The 20,893-nt window shown below is 30.1% G+C and overlaps 1 protein-coding gene across 1 annotated transcript in view; it reads left to right on the forward strand.

The window, feature by feature from the left end:
- The window catches only part of LOC148307782 (calcitonin gene-related peptide type 1 receptor-like), a 151,733-nt gene that overhangs the window by 100,624 nt on the left and 30,216 nt on the right, over positions 1 to 20,893 (forward strand). Inside the window, exon 3 of the mRNA XM_088262881.1 lies at positions 15,946 to 16,056. Coding sequence (XP_088119007.1) covers positions 15,946 to 16,056 — 111 coding nt within the window. The remainder of the gene's footprint in view (positions 1 to 15,945; positions 16,057 to 20,893) is intronic.

The raw sequence follows: 20,893 nt of genomic DNA on the forward strand, positions 1-20,893 counted from the left end.
AATATACCAATTTAATGAGTTTTATTTATATATATATGACTAGTTTCGAAAACTTACAGATATTTTCATCTTCAATAGTACATTTTTTCATAGAAATATTGCAAGCATTGACAAGAAATAAACCCAAATTTTTATGGCTATTTCCTAGACTTCCTAGAACTTCCTAGAAAGCTGGTTATTTGTTATTGGGAGGTCCCACAGGACCCAGGACCCGCTCGGGGTTGATGAATTTCTGGCTAGCTCCGCACAGAATAACACTAGTAATAGATTGGATTCCAGAAACCCCCCGAGCTCTGTTTCGTCATGTGGGTGATTCGTAATAAACGAAAATCTGGATTACTTCCGTTCGTCTGTCTTCGATTTCCTTCATTTGAAACTTATAGGCAATCCATATTTCACACATATAGTAACAAAACGGTAAACAAATGCTGAGGGTATTAATTGATTTGGCGTTTAATTTATAGAATGCCATTTTAATTGAATCAAACACAGATTTTTGAGTCTACTAGTTGTATTTTATTGTTAAAAAACAGATAAAAATTAATATTGTGACAATTTTTTCACCTAGTTATGACATTTATATATATATATATATATATATATATATATATATATATATATATATATATATATATATATATATATATATATATATATATATATATATATATATGTATATATATATATATATAATATAAATATTTATATAATATATATATATATATATATATATATATATATATATATATATATATATATATATATATATATATATATATATATATATATATATATATATATATATATATATATATATATATATATATATATATATATATATATATATATATATATATATATATATATATATATATATAGCAAATAAAATCATCAGCAAAGGCTAAGCTTGCAGCATTATCGATAAAATTAAGAAAGGTGTATTGAGATGGGTAGAAAACGGTTTAACAAATTTAAGTGGAAAATATAGATGTGCGAATAGTGAAATAAGGAAGTAATGCAAAGCTGAGATAAGCATTATCGATAAAATTAAGAAAGGTGTGTTGAGATGGTTTGGACATGTAGAACGAATGAGTGAGGAAAGAACGGTAAAACAAATTTATGAGGCGAATGTTAGTGGGAAAAGAAGCAGAGAAAGACCGAGCAAAATTTGGCACAACCACGTTTGTCAAATGTGACATGTGACCGGGTAAGGCGTCGAAATAATCGGCAGGTTTGTATGAAGAGATACATGAATGTGGAAGAGGCGAAGAATGTTTGCAAAGACAGGGTGGCATGGCGTTCTTTTCTCTCTGCCTACCCCTGCGAGTAAGCGGCGTGATGGTCAGGTTAGTTAGTTATGAATTTCTTAGGGTTAAAATCCTGCGTTTGAAAAAGTTAAAATATGTAAAAATACTTTCTCTTGTTGTGAACAATGTACAAAGCAAATATTATTTACTTTCCCATTTCACTAGAGGCAAACAACATCAGAGAAAATTCCAAATAAATAATTCAACATCATCTACTCAGCATTGTGTTGAAATACATACAATATAATAAGCCTTTGATATAAAGATGAAAGAGCATTTAAACATTAAAACATTGTATTATGATTTGGTTAGTAACCACGTATAATATAAATGTATTTTCATCGAACAATCATTTTGACTTATTATATATATATATATATATATATATATATATATATATATATATATATATATATATAAATATATATATATATATATATATATATATATATATATATATATATATATATATATATAAATATATATATATATATATATATATATATATATATATATATATATATATATATATATATATATATATATATATATATATATATATATATATATATATATATATATATATATATATAAATATATATATATATATTTATATACATATATATATATATATATATATATATATATATATATATATATATATATATATATATATATATATATATATATATATATATATATATATATATATATATATATATATATATATATATATGTATATATATATGTAAATAAATATGTATAAATATATATTTATATGTATATATATATTTAAATATATATATATATATATATATATATATATATATATATATATATATAAAAATATATATAAATATATATTTATATGTGTATATATATTTAATATATATATATATATATATATATATATATATATATATATATATATATATATATATATATATATATATATATATATATATATATATATATATATATATATATATACATATATATATATATATATATATATATATATATATATATATATAAATATATATAATATATATATATATATATATATATATATATATATATATATATATATATATATATATATTTATATGTATATATATATATATTAATTACTTATTTGTTTATATATATATATATATATATATATATATATATATATATATATATATATATATATATATTAATTACTTAATTGATTCGGCACTTTGTAACAGGTTGTCCCATAATCCGACGTATTCCTTTTAAGGGGTGTTAGGCCAGCTTATGTCTCACAAAAAAATGAAAATATGATCTTTGTAAAAGTGCCTTAGTTTTCGAGATATTTCCACTTTTATAAATTTCCCGAAAATCGGTTTTTTGAGTGTCAATTGATCAAATTTTCTTTTTTTAGGATTCTGATGTCTCTTAATAAAAAACGAAAATAACTTTAATATTTATTTAATTTAACGTAAACACTTTTCACTTTACTAAACGTGGAAATATCTCGAAAACCAAGGCACTTTTACTGAGGTCGTATTTTCATTTTTTGGTGAGTCATAAGCTGGCCTAACTCCCCTTAAAGAAAACGTTGGATTATGGGACATCCTGTTTACTGGTAAATATGTTTGAAGAAAGGAAAAAACTACATTACATGGATAAGGTTTTCTGACCATTATTTATTACGTTTTCGGAATAGGAAGTAAGTATTTTCAAATTACATCTAATAGTTTGTATACGATAAAGTAGTGCTTTAGGGATTTAGGATGCCATAAAACAAATCTGTGCGTAATACAACATAATGAATAATCATTCCATCATCAGGTCGAATGTGGACTAAAGTGAAATTGTTATGGTTTTCTACTTATATTAAATGGACAATTATTCCGAATCGGTAGTCGTAAACTAGTTTTTTTAAGCGGTCTCACACAAAGTGAACGATGAATGATAAGGAGAGTGTTGTATTACCATACCACAAAGTAAACAATGTTTTAATGTACAAAATAGTTATAAATTCATTATATATATATATATATATATATATATATATATATATATATATATATATATATATATATATATATATATATATATATATACGTCACACTTTTTGGACCTTGCTCCTTCGGACTCCTAGTTTTTTGTTCATTTTTAAGAAGGAAAAAATTACATTAACAATGATGATGTGAAAAGGGGTATAACTGAATAATTCGAGAGGGTAACAATATTTTTTTCTAAAATGGACTACCAGAATTAATTTATTCAAGCTCTACCGCACTAATACAGTTCGACAAATCATCTCAGTTCACGAATGTACAACCTTCATTTGCGTCCCGATCGGACCTTCCAAAGCCTCGAATCCTGTCGGGGTCAAACATTCCGACTCGAGAGCAGGAATTAGGATTCTCCTAGCACTCCCGTTCTACAAGGACTCATTATTCATAGCTTACCCTCTCGGCGTCACACCGAGGGAACATCAAATAACCCCTCCGTGACTGGACGATTTGTGAAATATTAATTGCCGAGGTATTTTATCCTCTACACCCCCGTGTCGATGGAATGATCCAGGGAATACTTGATTATACAAACTTTTACAGGTTTTTCACTTCAAATTCGACGTTTTACAAACCAAATTAAGCCTCCTTAAATCAATTCGTTTAACAATACACTTTGGACGTTATACTGTATTTTATAAAATACATACAATTGTATGGACTATGAAATATTTTGATTTGTTGTTTATAATAAATAGAATTTTTTATCAATTGTTTTTGGGTGTCAATTAATTTTAACATGGCTTCAATTCCGACGAAGGAGTATAGGTTGAGTATAGTTTTGGATTTAATTGGAGTATAGTTTTGGATTTAATTTAATTTAATAAAATGTAATTGGATTTTTTTTTTTTAAATATCATGAATAAAAACGTTTTTTTTCATGAAACATGTATATGTTTCATTAGGGGGAAGCTCGGTTGTCCAAATTTAAAATACAGTAAGGGACATTTTTTTGTATTACGTTTTTTTTTTGCATTTATGGATACTTATCACTTGACTGCAAAAAAAACGTACTACTAAAAAATGTCCCTTACTGTGTTTTAAATTTGGACAGCCGAGCTGTTTAGTGGTTTAAATGTAATATAGGCGTTAAATATTTTTATCATTATTTTCAATAGATAACAGGATTTAATTTTAATTATTTTCAAGTAAGTATGTACTATTTTAGGGTGATATATTAGCAAATCAAAGATTTGCTTTTTAGTTGAATAGAGAGACCTTAATTTTAGATTTTGTGTAATATTTATTTTTTAACTTGCATTTATATTTTCTAATTTTGTATTTCAAAATCATTTTTAACTTTGTAGTATGGTAATGTAACACTCTCCTAACTCTTATCATTCATTGTTCACATTTAAAGTGGTTTTATGCAAAGTAAACGATGAATGATAAGAAGAGTGTTGAAGTTCTATATATTATATTTATTAGTATTTTGTATTATTATGATTTATTAACAAACCGATTTTTGCAAAAAATGTGTATCAAATCATTTTTCATATCAATAACTGGATAATTTCACAAATAAATAATTATTATGGTATATGCTTTTAAAATCAAATTTTCATATAAGTCTAAAAATATGAATATGGATACCATGTCATTGGCTGGCTTTAGTGATTCCTTTACGCATTGTGTACAGTTTAATATTCTGCCCACTTTTCTACATTCTTGGAAATTTGTACATATATGGATTTATTATAACAACCGCTTTTCTAACTATGAAATTAGTGCACTCAAGGTTTCATACCTGTACTCATAAAAGCTTTCGTAACTCGAATATTGCGAATTTTCGGTCTTAAAAATGTAAAAATTTTAAGAGGTACATATACAGCAACCCTTCAAATAACCTCTTTTTCAGGTAAATGAAATTTTAAAATACAATTTTTCAAATGCGTTGTTTTTAAAAAAAATATTTGAATGCAAAATTAGAATCACGTATCTACTTTTGACTCCGGCAACCCTTTTACGGCCATCCCCTAATAATAATTCCTTTCGGTGTCATAAATATACCCTTAGTTTTGATAGATCCCACCCCTATTCGGGCAAGGTCTGCATTTAAATAGGCCTGAAAGAACTGAAAGTGTGTCTGAAAACGGAATAAACTGAAATAAGTTTTTTAACCTTCATTCTTTTCTGGAAGCATATGGTAGGAATGACATTTTTTCATTTTATATTTGCTTATATATGGTAGGAAATACCCTTATTAGTACATCCAAAGCAAGATATTTGATTTATTTCAGGTGACATTATTCAATAAAATATTGGTAAAATGAAAAGAAGCTTTTTAGAAAAAGAAGAAATACCAATAGATGTCTCTAGTAAATTTCTAGTAATTTAAGAACAGTGTTGTGAAATTGGTTCATATATGTATATAGATATCGAAGAATTTGAGTAGTGTAGTTGTCAATAATGGGTAGCATTGGTGAATGTTACACATATCGCTTACTCCTTTCAAGAACGTCATAAATCAAAAATCGTCAATTTTCAGTTGCGCATGTTTTCGGAATGCCCAGAAAATGCGTTATATCCCAGCAAAAGAGTCATATTTTTAACTTAATATTTACCCGCCACAGGGCAGAAAAGGTTGTTTTTTTCATTTTGAAGAAAAGGTTTTTTTTTTTAAATAAACTTAATATTTTTCAAATGGAGATAAAACCTTCAGGTTTTACCTGAAAAGATCTGTTGCACAGTAAAAAGTTCAAAAAGTGGCTTGATATTTATTTTCAATGCATTGTGTTATATTTTTAAACTTTTAAAACGTTCTCCTGAAAAATCAAGTTTTTTTATTTATGATTTATGATGCCTATGACGATCGTCAGTCCCGTAAATGCCCAGTCTTCCATATTCTTCTTCATCTTTGAGGAGATGTCAAAAACAATCTAAAAAATAAGTCATATAATTGGAGATAATCCAGATTTGTGAACAAGTATTTGGACACACGCAAAATGTTGTAAACCCATATTTAATCCATAAAAGTATAAAAGCACTGCTGCTGAATTCCTTTCGTATGTTAGTTGTAGTTTCGTCAGGTGTGGCAATTCGTTTGAAAATGCCATAACTAGGCAACAGATTGTCACAGTATTAACTTTTGTGTTTTATTTATAAAATACAACTCAGTAGGCTCATAAAATCTGTGTTTGATATAAAAATTAAAACATAAATTAATATAGAGTTCCACAAATTAAACGCCAAACCAATAAATAAGTTTAAATGGAATTACTTTTGAAAAATTAAAAAATGTTCAAATATATATTTTTACGCATTAAATAAATACCAAGCGAGCCTTTTTAAGGCTTCGATTACACGTAACTCAATTAAATAATGGAGTGTAGTCAGAACCAGATCTAAATTTATTCAATTACTTCAAATTTTTCAGCGTCTAGTTTTCATCAATCAATCTCGATTTTTACTCAATTTAGTTTGTAATCAACTCAGAAATCAACTAGATAATTGGTTGATAGCTCCTAGCAACAAAACAAGTTATGAACGGTCTGGTGATTTGATAAAATCATCGCTCATTTAAAATAAAATGTCCTCAAACAAAATAGTGGTGAAATAAGGAAGGAATGCAAAGCTGAGACAAGCATTGTCGATAAAATCAAGAAAGGTGTGTAGAGATGATTTGCGCATGTAGATCGAATGAGTGAGGAAAGAATAGTAAAACAAATTTATGAGGCAAATGTAATTGGAAAAAGGAGCAGAAGAAGACCGAGAGTACATTTCCATGTGAAATAAAATCAAAAATAAAATTAAGAAAGGTGTGTTGAGATGAAAACTTGAAACTTGGAAACTTGAGAAAACTTATATTATTAATATTTAAAGCATTTATTTTGTGGTTAGTCATTTTTGACGAGGAAGACCGAGGAAAACTTGGCACGATCAGGTATGCCAAATACTTGAAAGCGGTCAGGTTAGGAATCGAAACAATCAGCGGGTATGTATGACAAGCCGCATGAACGTGGAAGACACGAAGAATGTTTGCAAAGACAGAGTGGTATGGCGTTCTATTCTCTCTGCCTATCCCTGCGGGGAAGCGGCGTGATGGTAAATTAGTTAGTTCAAAAAATATCGTTTGAAGTTTGTGAACAAAGATTTGGATATACTCAAAATATTATGAATAAAATAACTGATAAAAATATGATTTTATTAAAAATTAAAAGTCATGCTTTCAAGCTTCTCTTCGTTTGTAAAACAATTCAGGAAGTATTTTACAAACTAATAAAATTCTCAACTGTGAGTCTCAACAATGTCAACCCAAATTCCAAATTTATCAAAGCTATAACTAGCATACGAAGAGAATCCAACAAGAGTTCATATATACATCTTTAAAAAAATAATGCAATATTGATGGTCAATAATGGGCACAATGGTGAACGTTTTGCAACTGTATAAGGTGAACACTTGAGCCAGCCAAACGCCAGGTAGTAGGCCCAAGGATACTAAAACTTCCATCTTCATAGTATGGAAACGATAGATGCTTCATCTCAAGTTAAGACACCTATAACATATATTGATGTTTCATCCGTTGGGTGAATAATCTAGTGTCTGATAGAATAAATAAAAAATAAATTTATAAAAATCGAGTACTTTTTTATAATTATTATTTTTTAATTTATCATTATCATTTATTTTTAATTTTATTTATTTTTTATTTTTTATTATTTTTTATTTGGGTTAACAACAGCAACAAATGTAAAACGAAACAATCAGAAGATATACATTAAACAAGCCAATTAAAGTTAACCACAGAAACTTTATATTTAACTAAATATTTTGTAGTAATCTCTATGATTAGTACAAAATATTTAGTGTAGATCTAGCAAATGAAGCTTTTTGAAGTGATCACTCAAACCAGCCTAATGTCAGATCATAAGTACTGGAATGCTTAGACTTTCTTCTTCTTTCGTTGAAAAATAACAAATTCATAAACATCGTTCATTTTGTGTTGTGGCGCTGAAAAACTTTGTGTAATACCACTTAAAAAAACGATGAATGATAAAGAGAGTGTTACAACACCATACCACAAAATTAACTATGCATGTATACAAAATCAAAAGATGCTTCATCTCAACCTGAGACACCTATAATATATAGTTATACTAACTCAAGTTTCATTGTTGTTTCTTGGGATAAGCCTCCGTCATCAAAAAACGTTGAAGTGTTAATTAAATTAAAAAGTTTTTAATGATTCTAATGGTAAACCGATAGATTGCATTAATTACAAACTTCATCCCAACATTACTAGATCGATGAATCATACTCGAGAGGCCAAGATATCGAGTAAACTAATTAAAAGTTAGGTCAGATAACAAACTTCCATAGCAATTTTCCAATGTTCAAATTGTCTCGAACGTCTCTTGCAAGCTTTCGCTCTGGAGTCGAGGAAGATTTTCGACTTCCTATTTTATATTATATACTGTTACGATTGCAAATTGTGTAGTCTATAATTTCAGTTTGTAAAATTTTCAAGGCTGATCAAATGTTTAGAGGGATTTTCTGGATTATTACGTCGCATGTCTTAAGCATTCCTTGGCGATGTCTGGAAAAGTGTTGTCTGCGGTACGGTATATAAAATTATTGATACCGCACAGAATTAAAACTGTAGTATAGAAGCGAGTGTTTTTGCCTAAAATTTTATTTATATATTTCAACTTCCTCTACAAAAAATAAATAAGTACATTAGCGGGCTTATTGCTAAAAGCAATATATTCCAACCAACCAAAATCAGACTAGTGTTATTGATCTAAACGTTTGATATCATATATAGCCGTTTACAATCAGAGGGTAGATGGTACTTGAACATTTAAAAATAACATAAATTACATCTCACCAATAGATGTCTCTAGTGAAGTTCTAGTTTTTCAAGAAAAATGTTTCTAAATTGGTTCATATATATACAGTTTATATATATATGTAGAACTTCCAAGAATTTGAGTAGTGTGGTTGTCAATAATGGGTGAAATTGGTGAATGTTACACGTGCGTAATGTGATCACTGAAACCAGCCTATCACGGTCGTCAGCCCCGTAAATGCCCAGACTTCCATATTCTTATTCATCTTTGATGAGATGTCAAAAAATAATATGAAATAAAACTCCTATAATTGGAGATAATCCAGATTTGTGAAAAAAGTATTTGAACACACTCAAAATGTTGTAATAAAATTATCATTTAAAACTCTGTTAGACTCTGTGAAGGTCCAAACATCCATTTTTTTCTGTGATTAAAAAAAATTAAATCACAGAATGATTATATCTGGATCCATAAAAATAGGATAAAAATACACTATAAAAATATAAAGTACTGAAACACAAAACTTGACATTTCAATCCTAACGATCGACATTAAATATAAACGATGCGTGACAGTACTACACAACGTTTCAATATATGAAAATAAAATGTAATCAGACCTTTCAAAATTCACGAAATTAATGTTAGACGTAAAAAATATCAATCCATGGCATGAATAATTCATTGTCTTATTTCATTTTTACCAATGAAGACATCTTCATCAAACATATTTTTATTTGCATACAAATGTGTGTAAAGTTGTATAACTCATTGCATAATTTAGAGATTTTGGAAATTAAAAAAACCATAAAACAAAATTTAAATATTATGAATAATCAATTAAATTTGATTAACAGTCCTATTTTTAATATTTTTCCAATTTCCGTTCCTCAAAATTCCGCACAGTAGGTTTTTGTGTGTGTTCTCCACTTTACGTATGCGCGCGCGGCTTCATACTGTTTTTGAATGATTCCATTAGTTGTTATTTGGGGTTGATACGCAATGCATAATAAAAATAAAATTTGGGATTTTTACGGAGTGTGTGGAAGTTTTTGCTAAGGGAATGTAATGAATTGCGAGTTTCTTAATATTTTAGAATTTAATAAACCCTGATGATGACAAGGTTCTTGTCGAAACCGGTAGGTTAAAGTGTACTTATAATAAAAAAGTGGTTAAAACAAATTTGTTTAATTTTATAAAGAATTAATGAATGTTGCACGTGTGTAAAGTGATCACTTGACCAGTCTATGACAGGTCGTAAATCCTGTAAACACCCAGACATACATATTTTCTTCAACTATGTTGAGATATCAAAAATGTAAAAATAACTGTGGCAATCGTAGGCGGAATGGTGAATGTTGCACTTGTGTAAAGTGATCACTTAACCAAACCAATTACGGTCGTAAACTCTGTAAAAATCCATACTATACTATTCTTTATCAATGCTAAAATGTCAACAATGTAAAAATAATTCCTATTTGGAAAAACCCAGATTTGTGAACAAGTATTTGAACATGCTCAAAAAGATGTGATTAAAACGAGTTTATTTGTTACATATTTCGACTTTCCTCTCCGTTGGCTTGTGATATTTTAATATATTATCTGAAAATAATAAAACCACCCTTCCGTGGTCACATTTCATTTTGAAGACTGTCAAAAACGGGGAGTAGAAACGAAGAGAAAAAATATTAAATTTTGTTCGTTTTGAATAATTGTATAAACTGTATATTCGAATTAGGGAACTCACATAAAAAGAGATCCAAGTACAATTTTACTAACATTATTTAAAAGAAAATAATAATAAAAATAGACATTTTATGTAGTAATTTAAAATATAAAACTAAACCTTTTTTCAAAATAAGATAATGCCTGAAAGTGACAAGGTTTGGTTGGTACCAAAAAAGTGGCCAAAAAGTTATATATAAAAATCCAACTTACAATAAATCAAAGAATATAATGTTTTCTTTCATGAAAATTATAAGTCCATGTCTTTTTTGTCTAACTGTACCCAGCCACATAAAATGGTAACCACACATTCTAATGTTTAATTTAACAATTCAAAAAAATGAATCAATCAAAAAATTAAAAATCCATGACACGATACTGAAATTGAAAACATAAAAAATTCTAAATAGTAGCAGCTGTGAGGAAGCATGTTGTCGCCATGCTGGAACATACATATTGCATTAATTTGTGTAACATTTACCATATAAATATATGCAATGTTATTGGTTACATTTTATACGCTAGTTCTTATTCGATTAATTTAGGAAGATGGCTAACAAGAGATGGATAACGAAACGGACATATTCGAGGATCTAAGAGAAAGAAGAAGAAGAAAAATGTATTTTTTTGAGCAGGATTTGAAAAATTTTCGTCTGACTTGCGCCTGTTTTAAAATGGGCCTGGTTTTTAGTAGACTCCCCAAGAAATTAGAATTCTAGTAGGTTCGCATTTGTATCTGTCAGTTTCAATGGCTGCTCGTAACATATTACCATAAACGTATGTACATTACATGGAAATGTATATTATAATATTATAAACCAAAAAATATTTCACAAATTTCATTTAAAAAGGGACGCACCTACAAGAGTGAATCAGACACCACTTTATTTTCAATTTTGAAATTATTTTAATAATTTTAATAACAATGTAAATTATTTTAATGATTACTGTATTATTGTATTATATATTATTGGATTATTATTGTATTATTTAAATAATAATGTAAAAATTATTTTAGCAAGAAATGTTTACCCACAAACATAACTGGGAAACAAATTAATAATTTTCTCAGTATTATTAATATTTAAAGAATATACTTTGTGGTTAGTCATTTTAACTTATTTATTTTTTAACATTTTTTTTAATAATATTAGTATATAACTACTCACCGTAGTGGTTATATACTGATGTTATTAACATTTTTGTAAAAAAAAAAATAATAATTTTTGACATCTCAACATAGCTGAGATGTCAAAAAATTATAAATTTATGAAGAAGTATGGAAGTTTGAGTATTAACAGGGCTTACGACCGTCATAGGCTGGTTTAAGTGATTACTTTTTACACGTGTAATATTCACTAATTCTACCCATGATTGACAACCACAGTACTCGAATTCTTGAAACTTCTAGATATATTGAACAAACTCGTAACACAGTATACACGAGTTCAATATAATCATCTATGGTGGGAGGAAGAAAGCTTTTATTAAGCAGAGACTCTTTCATTTGTATTTATTCACAACATTTTGGGGATGTCCAAATTTTTGTTCACAAGTCTGGGATTTTTTACTAAGGACTTATTTTTATATCATTTTTTTGACATCTCAACATTGTCCGCCTCCGTAGTGTAATGGTCAGCACGCTCGGCTACCGTTCTGGAGGTCCCGTGTTCGATTCCCAAGGGGGGTAAAATAAATATAAGTGATTTTTTCACTGTCATATTTATTCAATATTACCCTGGACTGGTACCTGAAGCGGAGGGCTGATCACCTTTCCTTCATGTGTAAAACGATCAAGATAACATTGCTTTTATATGACGCAGTGTCCTATGCACCATTAGGGTGCGGATAAGGGTTTCATCATCTCAACATACATAGATGAAGAAGAATATGGAATTCGGGGCATCTATGTTATGATATGTCAATATTAATAATATAAAAATAACCTCTAGTAGATAAGATAGATGTTATTTTTACATTTAAATTTGAATTAATAAAATGTTGACATGTTAAAATGTAAAAATACCTCTTAAAAGTAGAGAAACCCAGATTAGTCAACGAGGATTAAAAATGTTTTAAATATATTATCCTTCGGTTTAAAAACTCACAAAACAGATCATACTAATTCATCGGCTTTATCCTCGACTGCCTAAACAAACAATATAACTTTATTGACGAAAACAAAAAGGAACCAACCACAAAAATGTTTGTCGTATTTAATTTTAAATTTCATCCCCATCACGTCTTCTCCGTCACGAAGGGGATGCTTTCAGGGGAATTAAACCCAATTCTGTTTATATTCGGGGATGGACCCATGAATATATGAACAATATTCACCATAACGCTGAAAAAATATCACACGGTGCTACCAAACTCATGGCTAGTGAAATATTATAGCAAATAGGTCGTTACCGACATCATGATATTGGTGATTTTGGTAACGACGAAACTCGGTCACTGGTAAAATATTTTTTTCGAGGAGAGAAATTTTTGTGTTTTTATTATTTACAAAAATACTTCAATTTCATACTATTTCTATGAACCTTAGCTGCTTATTATTAGAAATTAGGTATCAAATTGTGGTAGAGTGAGTTTGAACCGGGAAACTCTGACTCAAGAGTCCGCCCAAAACAAATGTAGAAAAAATATAAAGTGAGTTGTTACTTTATCATATAATAATTGTTAGTTTTATTGAATAGGTGTTATTGAAGTATACAATTTCCCGCAATAAATTGAAGGTGGCACCCGCCGTGTGGCATGTTGCGCCATCTTGTTGAAACCACAGCTCTGTCGAATCAATGCCATTCAATTGAGGTACGAAAAAGTCAGTAATCATAGTTCTGTAGTGCTCTCCATTGACCGTCACATTCTGGCCGGCGTCGTTTTTTAAATAATATGGGCCAATGATTCCACCTGCCCATAAAGCACACTAAACAGTGACATTTAACGCATGTAAGGGCGTAACGACAAAGGCTTCTGAATTTTCCCCAAATTCTAAATTTTGCTTGTTGACATAGCCATTTAACCAAAAATGTGCCTCATCGGTGAACAAAATTTTGCGTTCAAAAAAATAATCAAGCTGAATATTGTTTTTGGCCCATTCACGGAACCTACGACGCGCATAATGGTCATTCAGTCTATTCATGGTGAAATGGCAAAACGTACTGACTACGAATCAACTGTAAACTGTAAAATTGACAGGCCGTATAAAAACAGTTGATTTGACAGTTGATTTGATTTGACAGAAATACATAAATTTGTGTGAGTGCGTATGTGGTGTACTTTTGTGCCATCCATTACACCCCTGGCAGGACACGTAGACGTTTACACACGTGAACATTACATTTAAATGCTTAGGGTTGGTTTTTAATTGGCAACGTCGGAATTATTAATCTAATATAATGTTAACGAGATAAATTTATAAACATTCCTATGTTTTTAGACATGACAATTTCCCGGGCACATTGAGACAAAGTTTCAAATCGGTACTTATATTTAAATGGGTCCACCAAAACAATTTTTTTGCTTGGTGACAGAAAACTTGACTGACAATCTAACGGTCCCAGGTTTAAACCATGAATATGACTTTTTCCTGAGATAAATCAAAAATATTTGTTTTTATGATTAAGTAGTATTTACCCTGAGTATGAAGCGAGTGAGTAGTAAGTCCGGCTCCGTAGTGTAATAGTCAGCACGCTCAGCTTCGGTTCTGGAGATCCCGGGTTCGATTACCAGGGAGGAGTCAAATAAATATAAGTGATTTTTGCACTTGAATATTTATTAAATATTTGCCTGGAATGGTACTTGAAGTGGAGGGCTGATTACCATTCTTTCATGTGTTAACGAACAAGATAACATTTTGTTTATATGAGGCAGTGCCCTATGCACCATTGGGATGCGGATAAAGGTTTAAAGAAAAAAAAGTATTTACAGGGCTTACGAATTGTCAAAGGCTGGTAAGGTATCACTTTACGCTCGTGCAACATTCGTCATTCTACCCACGAATGCCAGACCTGTAAATACCTAGACTTCCATTTTCTTCTCTCCCACTACTTACTCTCTTCATGTCCCATGGTCTCCACAGCAAAACCCTGGATGCCTAGCTGTCCATTTTCTGTCTTGCAGCTTAACCAACCTATTGTCACAACCACAAAATATGGCATTTTTTCAAAATACTACAATCATTTATCAATGCGATGAACGCTGATCACACTGCTTACATAAACATGATCGAGTTAGTACCGCGTAATTTCGATGCGATACTATATGCATCATTCAGTTATAAAGGCTACAACCACAATTTTAATATTAATATTTTCTTAACTTCCTTATTTGTATAATTCAAACATAACTTTGTTTTAAAATCATTACAAATATTTTATTTTAACTTAATTTTAATGTCTACCGGTTTCGAAGCTAACCGCTTCTTTTTCAAGGCCGATTATTACTTAAACACTATCTATTTAACAAAATTCGAAATGTTTTGACCTTCAGGCAAAAGAGCTTGGCTAGATCTCAAGTGGATTTTAATAATAAAGTTATAGTAAAATATTTATAGTGATTTTAAAACAAAGTTTAATTTTAAATATAAAATGAAAAATCACAAATTTATTGTTTCATATATAAATTATATTTCTTATTTGTGTTTCAGTCGTTAACCTTAACTTAATCCCATGTCCCAAAATGAATCATATAAAATACTCATTGGGAATATTAGATAAAAGTGACCTTTGTTTGTAATATGTAAAAATAAATAAATAATGTTGTTCATCTCTTCTTCTCTTCTACTTCCTTTTATAGATCCTTAGGATCTCTCTGTACCTCCGTCTGTCACTTTTAGGATGTTGACCGCCAACTATCTCAACACCTTTTGGAGGTCTGCCTGGATATCTACGGTTTTCACGGTTTCCTTGAAGGGCGATACGTGGAAGTCTGTCTTCTGATATTCTGTTTACATGTTCATTCCAGTAGCGCTTTCGTTGTCTTTCTCACCTCACAAAATCTTCCATCTTACACATGCTCCGAATATCAGTGTTTAGATAATAAAATATAAAATTGATAATTTTGTTTTCAGGTCTATATTGCAGTGGAACATTCGACAGCTGGCTGTGTTGGCCACACACCCCTGCTGGGACATCAGCCTTCACCCCTTGCCCGGATTTTATAACAGGCTTCGATACAAACAGTAAGAAATAATATTATTTTGTAATAAGTACATATATTATTGCTATGACCAGAATATCAGTAGCGAGAATAGGGAAATTAAAAAAAAAAGTATAATTGCAAACGTCTTGGATATTGGTTGCAATGATTAGGCGTTACGAGCGTTGGCCACGTCCATCTAACATCCATCCAGCGCTAACTCAATCGTCCAAGTTGTGAGACAACTGGTATTATGCAAAAATAGCCTAACCCATATCGGCTGCCCAAACTCAAAACACAGTAGGGGACATTTTTTTGTAGTACGTTTTTTTTGCATTTTTGGACTAAGTAGATTCTACTTAGTCTAAAAATGCAAAAAAAAAGTACTACAAAAAAATGTTCGTACTGTGTTTTAAGTTTGGACAGCCGATGTATTGAGATGTGTTGTTTAACTCCCAGATATTGAGGTTCAAAGATTAGAATGACATTTGTATTTTTTCATTTATATGAAGATTTTGTGTATTAAATGGACTTGGGCTGGATCTCTCATACACCATTAAAAAAAATATTTCCACGCTTTTGTTGTTTTATTCGTGATAAATTATTTTTCTCAAACATAACTCATCTTCCTTGATTCATGTTTTGAATAAAGTGGAAGTTGTACCAATGTATGAACTTCCACAGTCGCAGTTTAATTTATGTGACACTGTTATCTGATACATTTAAATTAATTAATACTCTTCTTCTTCACTCTGTCCTCCACTGCTGGATATGGGTCTTTTCTGTATCCTTCCATTTTTTCGGCCGATTTCTGCTTGCAGCCCGTTTTTACCCCCAATGGCGGTTATGTCGTCGGACCATCGTTTTGAGGTCTTCCAACGCCTCTCTTATTCTCTTAAGGTCTCCATCTTAAAATTTCAGTGGTCCATCTTGTAGGGCCTTGTCTTGTAACATGTCCTGCCCATCGCTACTTGAATCTTGCTACGTATATATTTATGATATCCGCTATTTTGGTTCTGCCCCTAATATCTTCATTTCTTATTTTATCTCTTAGGCATGGATCTTTCCATAGATCTCAATGTGTATTAAAGCTCCTCTGCATTTAATTTTGTCAGTATTTTTTTTAATGCTAAAAAATATGAATTATTATATTTTATATGACTTTCGTCGTATTACTAGGGATGATAGGTTATTTTTTTTATAGACACACAGCTTTTGTCGTATTGAATTTGTTCAAGGATATCTGTCGGTATAAAATATTATTTTCCCAGGCTGAAAAAACGATAATCCTGATAAAAGTATCCTTGTCGTATTTCTGAAGTATTTACTTTTACGTATTTTTACGGTGATCCAAGAGTAATTTTCATTTTATATCTGCTGAGCTGCAAGTAACTTTCCCTTAAGCTTTATTTTATGAAAGCCCCTCAGGGAAAGTTCGCGTTTTAATTAATAAGTACAATTCACAAAGTAAATATCGGTATTTTTGAGGAAAATTGTGTGATATTTTTCATCGTCAGTAATTATACAATACATAGCTTCAAAGTAAAGGAAGCCTACAATATCATTTTAAAATATGTAATTTCTAAAATAATTTAATTTATTTTTGACAGTTTCAGATTTTTTTAGAAGCACAAAGTATTACTTTTATTTCGAGTTTTTTTTTTTATTGAAATAAAGGAAACATGTTTTATTCCTTGAAAACCGTTATTTCTGAAAAAATTGTGTAAAGTTGACAATTCCAGATTTTTTCAGAAGCACAAGCAATTATTTTTTATGGATTATTTTATTATTATAAATTTGGTGCCTGGTACTCAAATTTTAAATACGAAATTTTGAGTGTGTCCAAATACTGGTTAACAAATCTGGGTTTTTTTCACTTAGGAGTTGTTTTACATGTAAAAATACTTGAAAACACTCAAAATGTTATGAATAAAATAACTGGTCAATGTATAAGTTGCAAACACATTAAAGAACTGGTTTTCAAGCGTTTCCCAGTATAAATACAAATAAAAGGGTTTCTGCTAAGTAAATGCTTTCTTAATCCAACCATAGATGGCTGTTGTAAACTCAATCATGGAACATCATGAGATTGATTGCTTTCAAAATTTGAGTTTAGTGGTTGTCAATCATGGGTAGAATGGTGAATTTTAAACGTGTGTAAAGTAATCACTTAAAAATCCTATGACAGGTCTTTCTTGTTTTAAGTGCTCTTTTTTTTCCTTTAAAACTATGTGGGCATTCATCTACTGTAACTTAAAACTGGTTAGTTTTTAATTAAATTAAATAAAAACATTAAATATGTATTTATGATTTGGCGTTTATGTAATTTGTAGAACTCTTACTCTTTGCACTTAGGCCCTTACAAGGCGAAACAATTGTCACAATATTAATTTTTGATGTGTTTTTGTTAGTAAAATACAACTTAGTAGACTCAAAAAATCTTTGTTTGATTTTAAATTAAAACATAAAAAAAACATTAAATGCTTCCACTGTTATTTTTTTTAATATTCTAAATACAAACGTAATAACGAATTACAACTTACCATAATATGCCTTCACAGAGTTTTCCCGTGATTTTTTTTACAATACTTTATTATAAAATTATATGAACAGTAAACTGTTTATGACATGCAATTAAATAAAACATGGTTGAATGACGCAACTTTAGTTTTATTATTTAATTACTTTGTAGATAATGGAAGCAGATTGTACAATTTTATGACGTAGTAATCAAAGTTCTTTTGACCAAAAGAGGTATTCGTTTGGTTCGTTTTGATGTGTGCCTGTGTTTTAAATATTGCGGTTCTATGGACGTTTCCATAAAGTGTGTTAATTGGGATTTTTGTGCTTTGCTGGGAGGTGTTTTCTTATGATATGCGAGATTAATTTTGAATTGCATGTCTGAGGATTATTTAAAATACGGTGGTTATTGTAAAAACCATTATAGCCTTATTATTATTGTAATAACCATTACAAGTTTATTGTAATTTTAAGAAACCTTCTTCTTTCTTCTTCTTCTACTTCTTCTTCTTCTTCTTCTTCTTGGTGTGTAGGCCTTATGACCTGTTTTTAAGAGAGATTAACCTCCTGCGATGTCGATTCCTAGCTATCGATCCATCTCATTGGTGGTCTGCCCAGGAGTCGCCATGGGGTTGGCCGTACAGTGCAATGTGGGGGAATCTGGATTGTTCCATTCTCCTCACATGCGCATTCCATTGTCTCCTTCGTTGCCTTCCCCACCTAACGACATCTTCGATTTCGCATATTTCCCTGATCCTGGCGTTTCTTTTTCTATCTCGAAGACTCTTGTCTGATATGCTTCTTAGAGTCTTCATTTTTGATACTCTAAGCGCGGTTTTGTGCCAACGGTGTCCGCTCTACTTTCGATTTCATATGTCATGATGGGTCGGACACAAGATTTGTAAATCATGATTTTACTGTCGATCTACATCTCATGATTTTTTCGTTTTAAAAACCATTATAACTTAATTATTATTGTTAAAAAAACCTTGTTATTTTTTTTTATTGGAAAAACCATCTTGTATTACTACGTTTGTATTTTCTTAGTTTGTTTTCCTGGGTTTTCACAATAACAAAAACCGATAAGTTCTTCAGAATTTGAAATTGTTTACTTATTGATAAATTGATCACGGTAGATAGATCCCTACCCTAATAATGAAGTTAAGAACAAAGAACCAAGCTTTTTTATGAAGCAAAAATGCTCGCACGAGATAAAAAAAATATGGATTCCATAAAAAATACACACATGTACCTACATACTAGAAGGCAAAGAATATAGTATTACCAACTTGAGTGTACTCGAATATATATTTTTTTGTAAACAGAATTTTTAGAAAATACTAAATATAACCCCCAAGAAATCCTTCCCAAACTTTACAACCAATTTATTATATCTTTCACAAGTTTTCATCGCGGTGAACTGTCCCAACTGAAACGGAATGCTCAGAATCAAGAGCAGCTATCGCCATAGAAATATAAATACATGTTATTTAATATCTAAATTAAAATTTCTGTCCGCCTCCGTAGTGTGATGGTCAGCATGCTCGGCTACCGTTCTGGAGGTCCCGGGTTCGATTCCCAAGGGAGGTAAAATAAATATAAGTGATTTTTTCACTGTAATATTTATTCGATATTACCATGGACTGGTACCTGAAGCGGAAGGCTGATCACCCTTCTTTCATGTGTAAACGATAAAGATAACACTGCGTTTATATGACACAGTGCCCTATGCACCATTTGGGTACGGATAAGGGTTTTATAATTATTATTATTAATTTCTAAGATATGTGAATCATGATTGATAATCACACTACTGAAATTTTCGGAACTCATACATATATCTAATGACGCTTTATGTGTAAGTTCACTGGACCCATCTAAGGTTGGATTAAAAAGCTTCTTTTTAGCAGATACCCTTTTATTTAGATGTATGCATGATCCTAACCGGATTACGTTACATACTGTGAAACGCCTGAAAACATAATTTTAAATGTTTATGCAACTTATAATTTGATCAGATTGAACCAGTGAACCATTTGATCAGTGAACAAGGATTTGGACAAGCCCAAAAATGCTGTGAAGCCTCAACTAGTGGTCTAAGTGTTTAATTTTTAATAATCATCCTAATGCATATGGCACTGCATTACATAAACGCAGTGCTATCTTGATCGTTAACACATGAAGGAAAGGTGATCAGCCATCCGCTTCACCAGTCCAGGGTAATATTGAATAAATATTACAGTGAAAATATTTATTTGACCCCCCCAGGGAATCGAACCTCAAGTACGGTAGCCCAGCGTGCTGACCATTACACTACGGAGGCGAACTAATCCTCTCGTGATTAATTAATTATTTATTAT

This window comes from Brachycentrus maculatus, unplaced genomic scaffold (assembly GCF_059751285.1).
Source record: "Brachycentrus maculatus isolate JH-2025_06_01 unplaced genomic scaffold, ASM5975128v1 h1tg000190l, whole genome shotgun sequence".
NCBI lineage: Eukaryota > Metazoa > Arthropoda > Insecta > Trichoptera > Brachycentridae > Brachycentrus > Brachycentrus maculatus.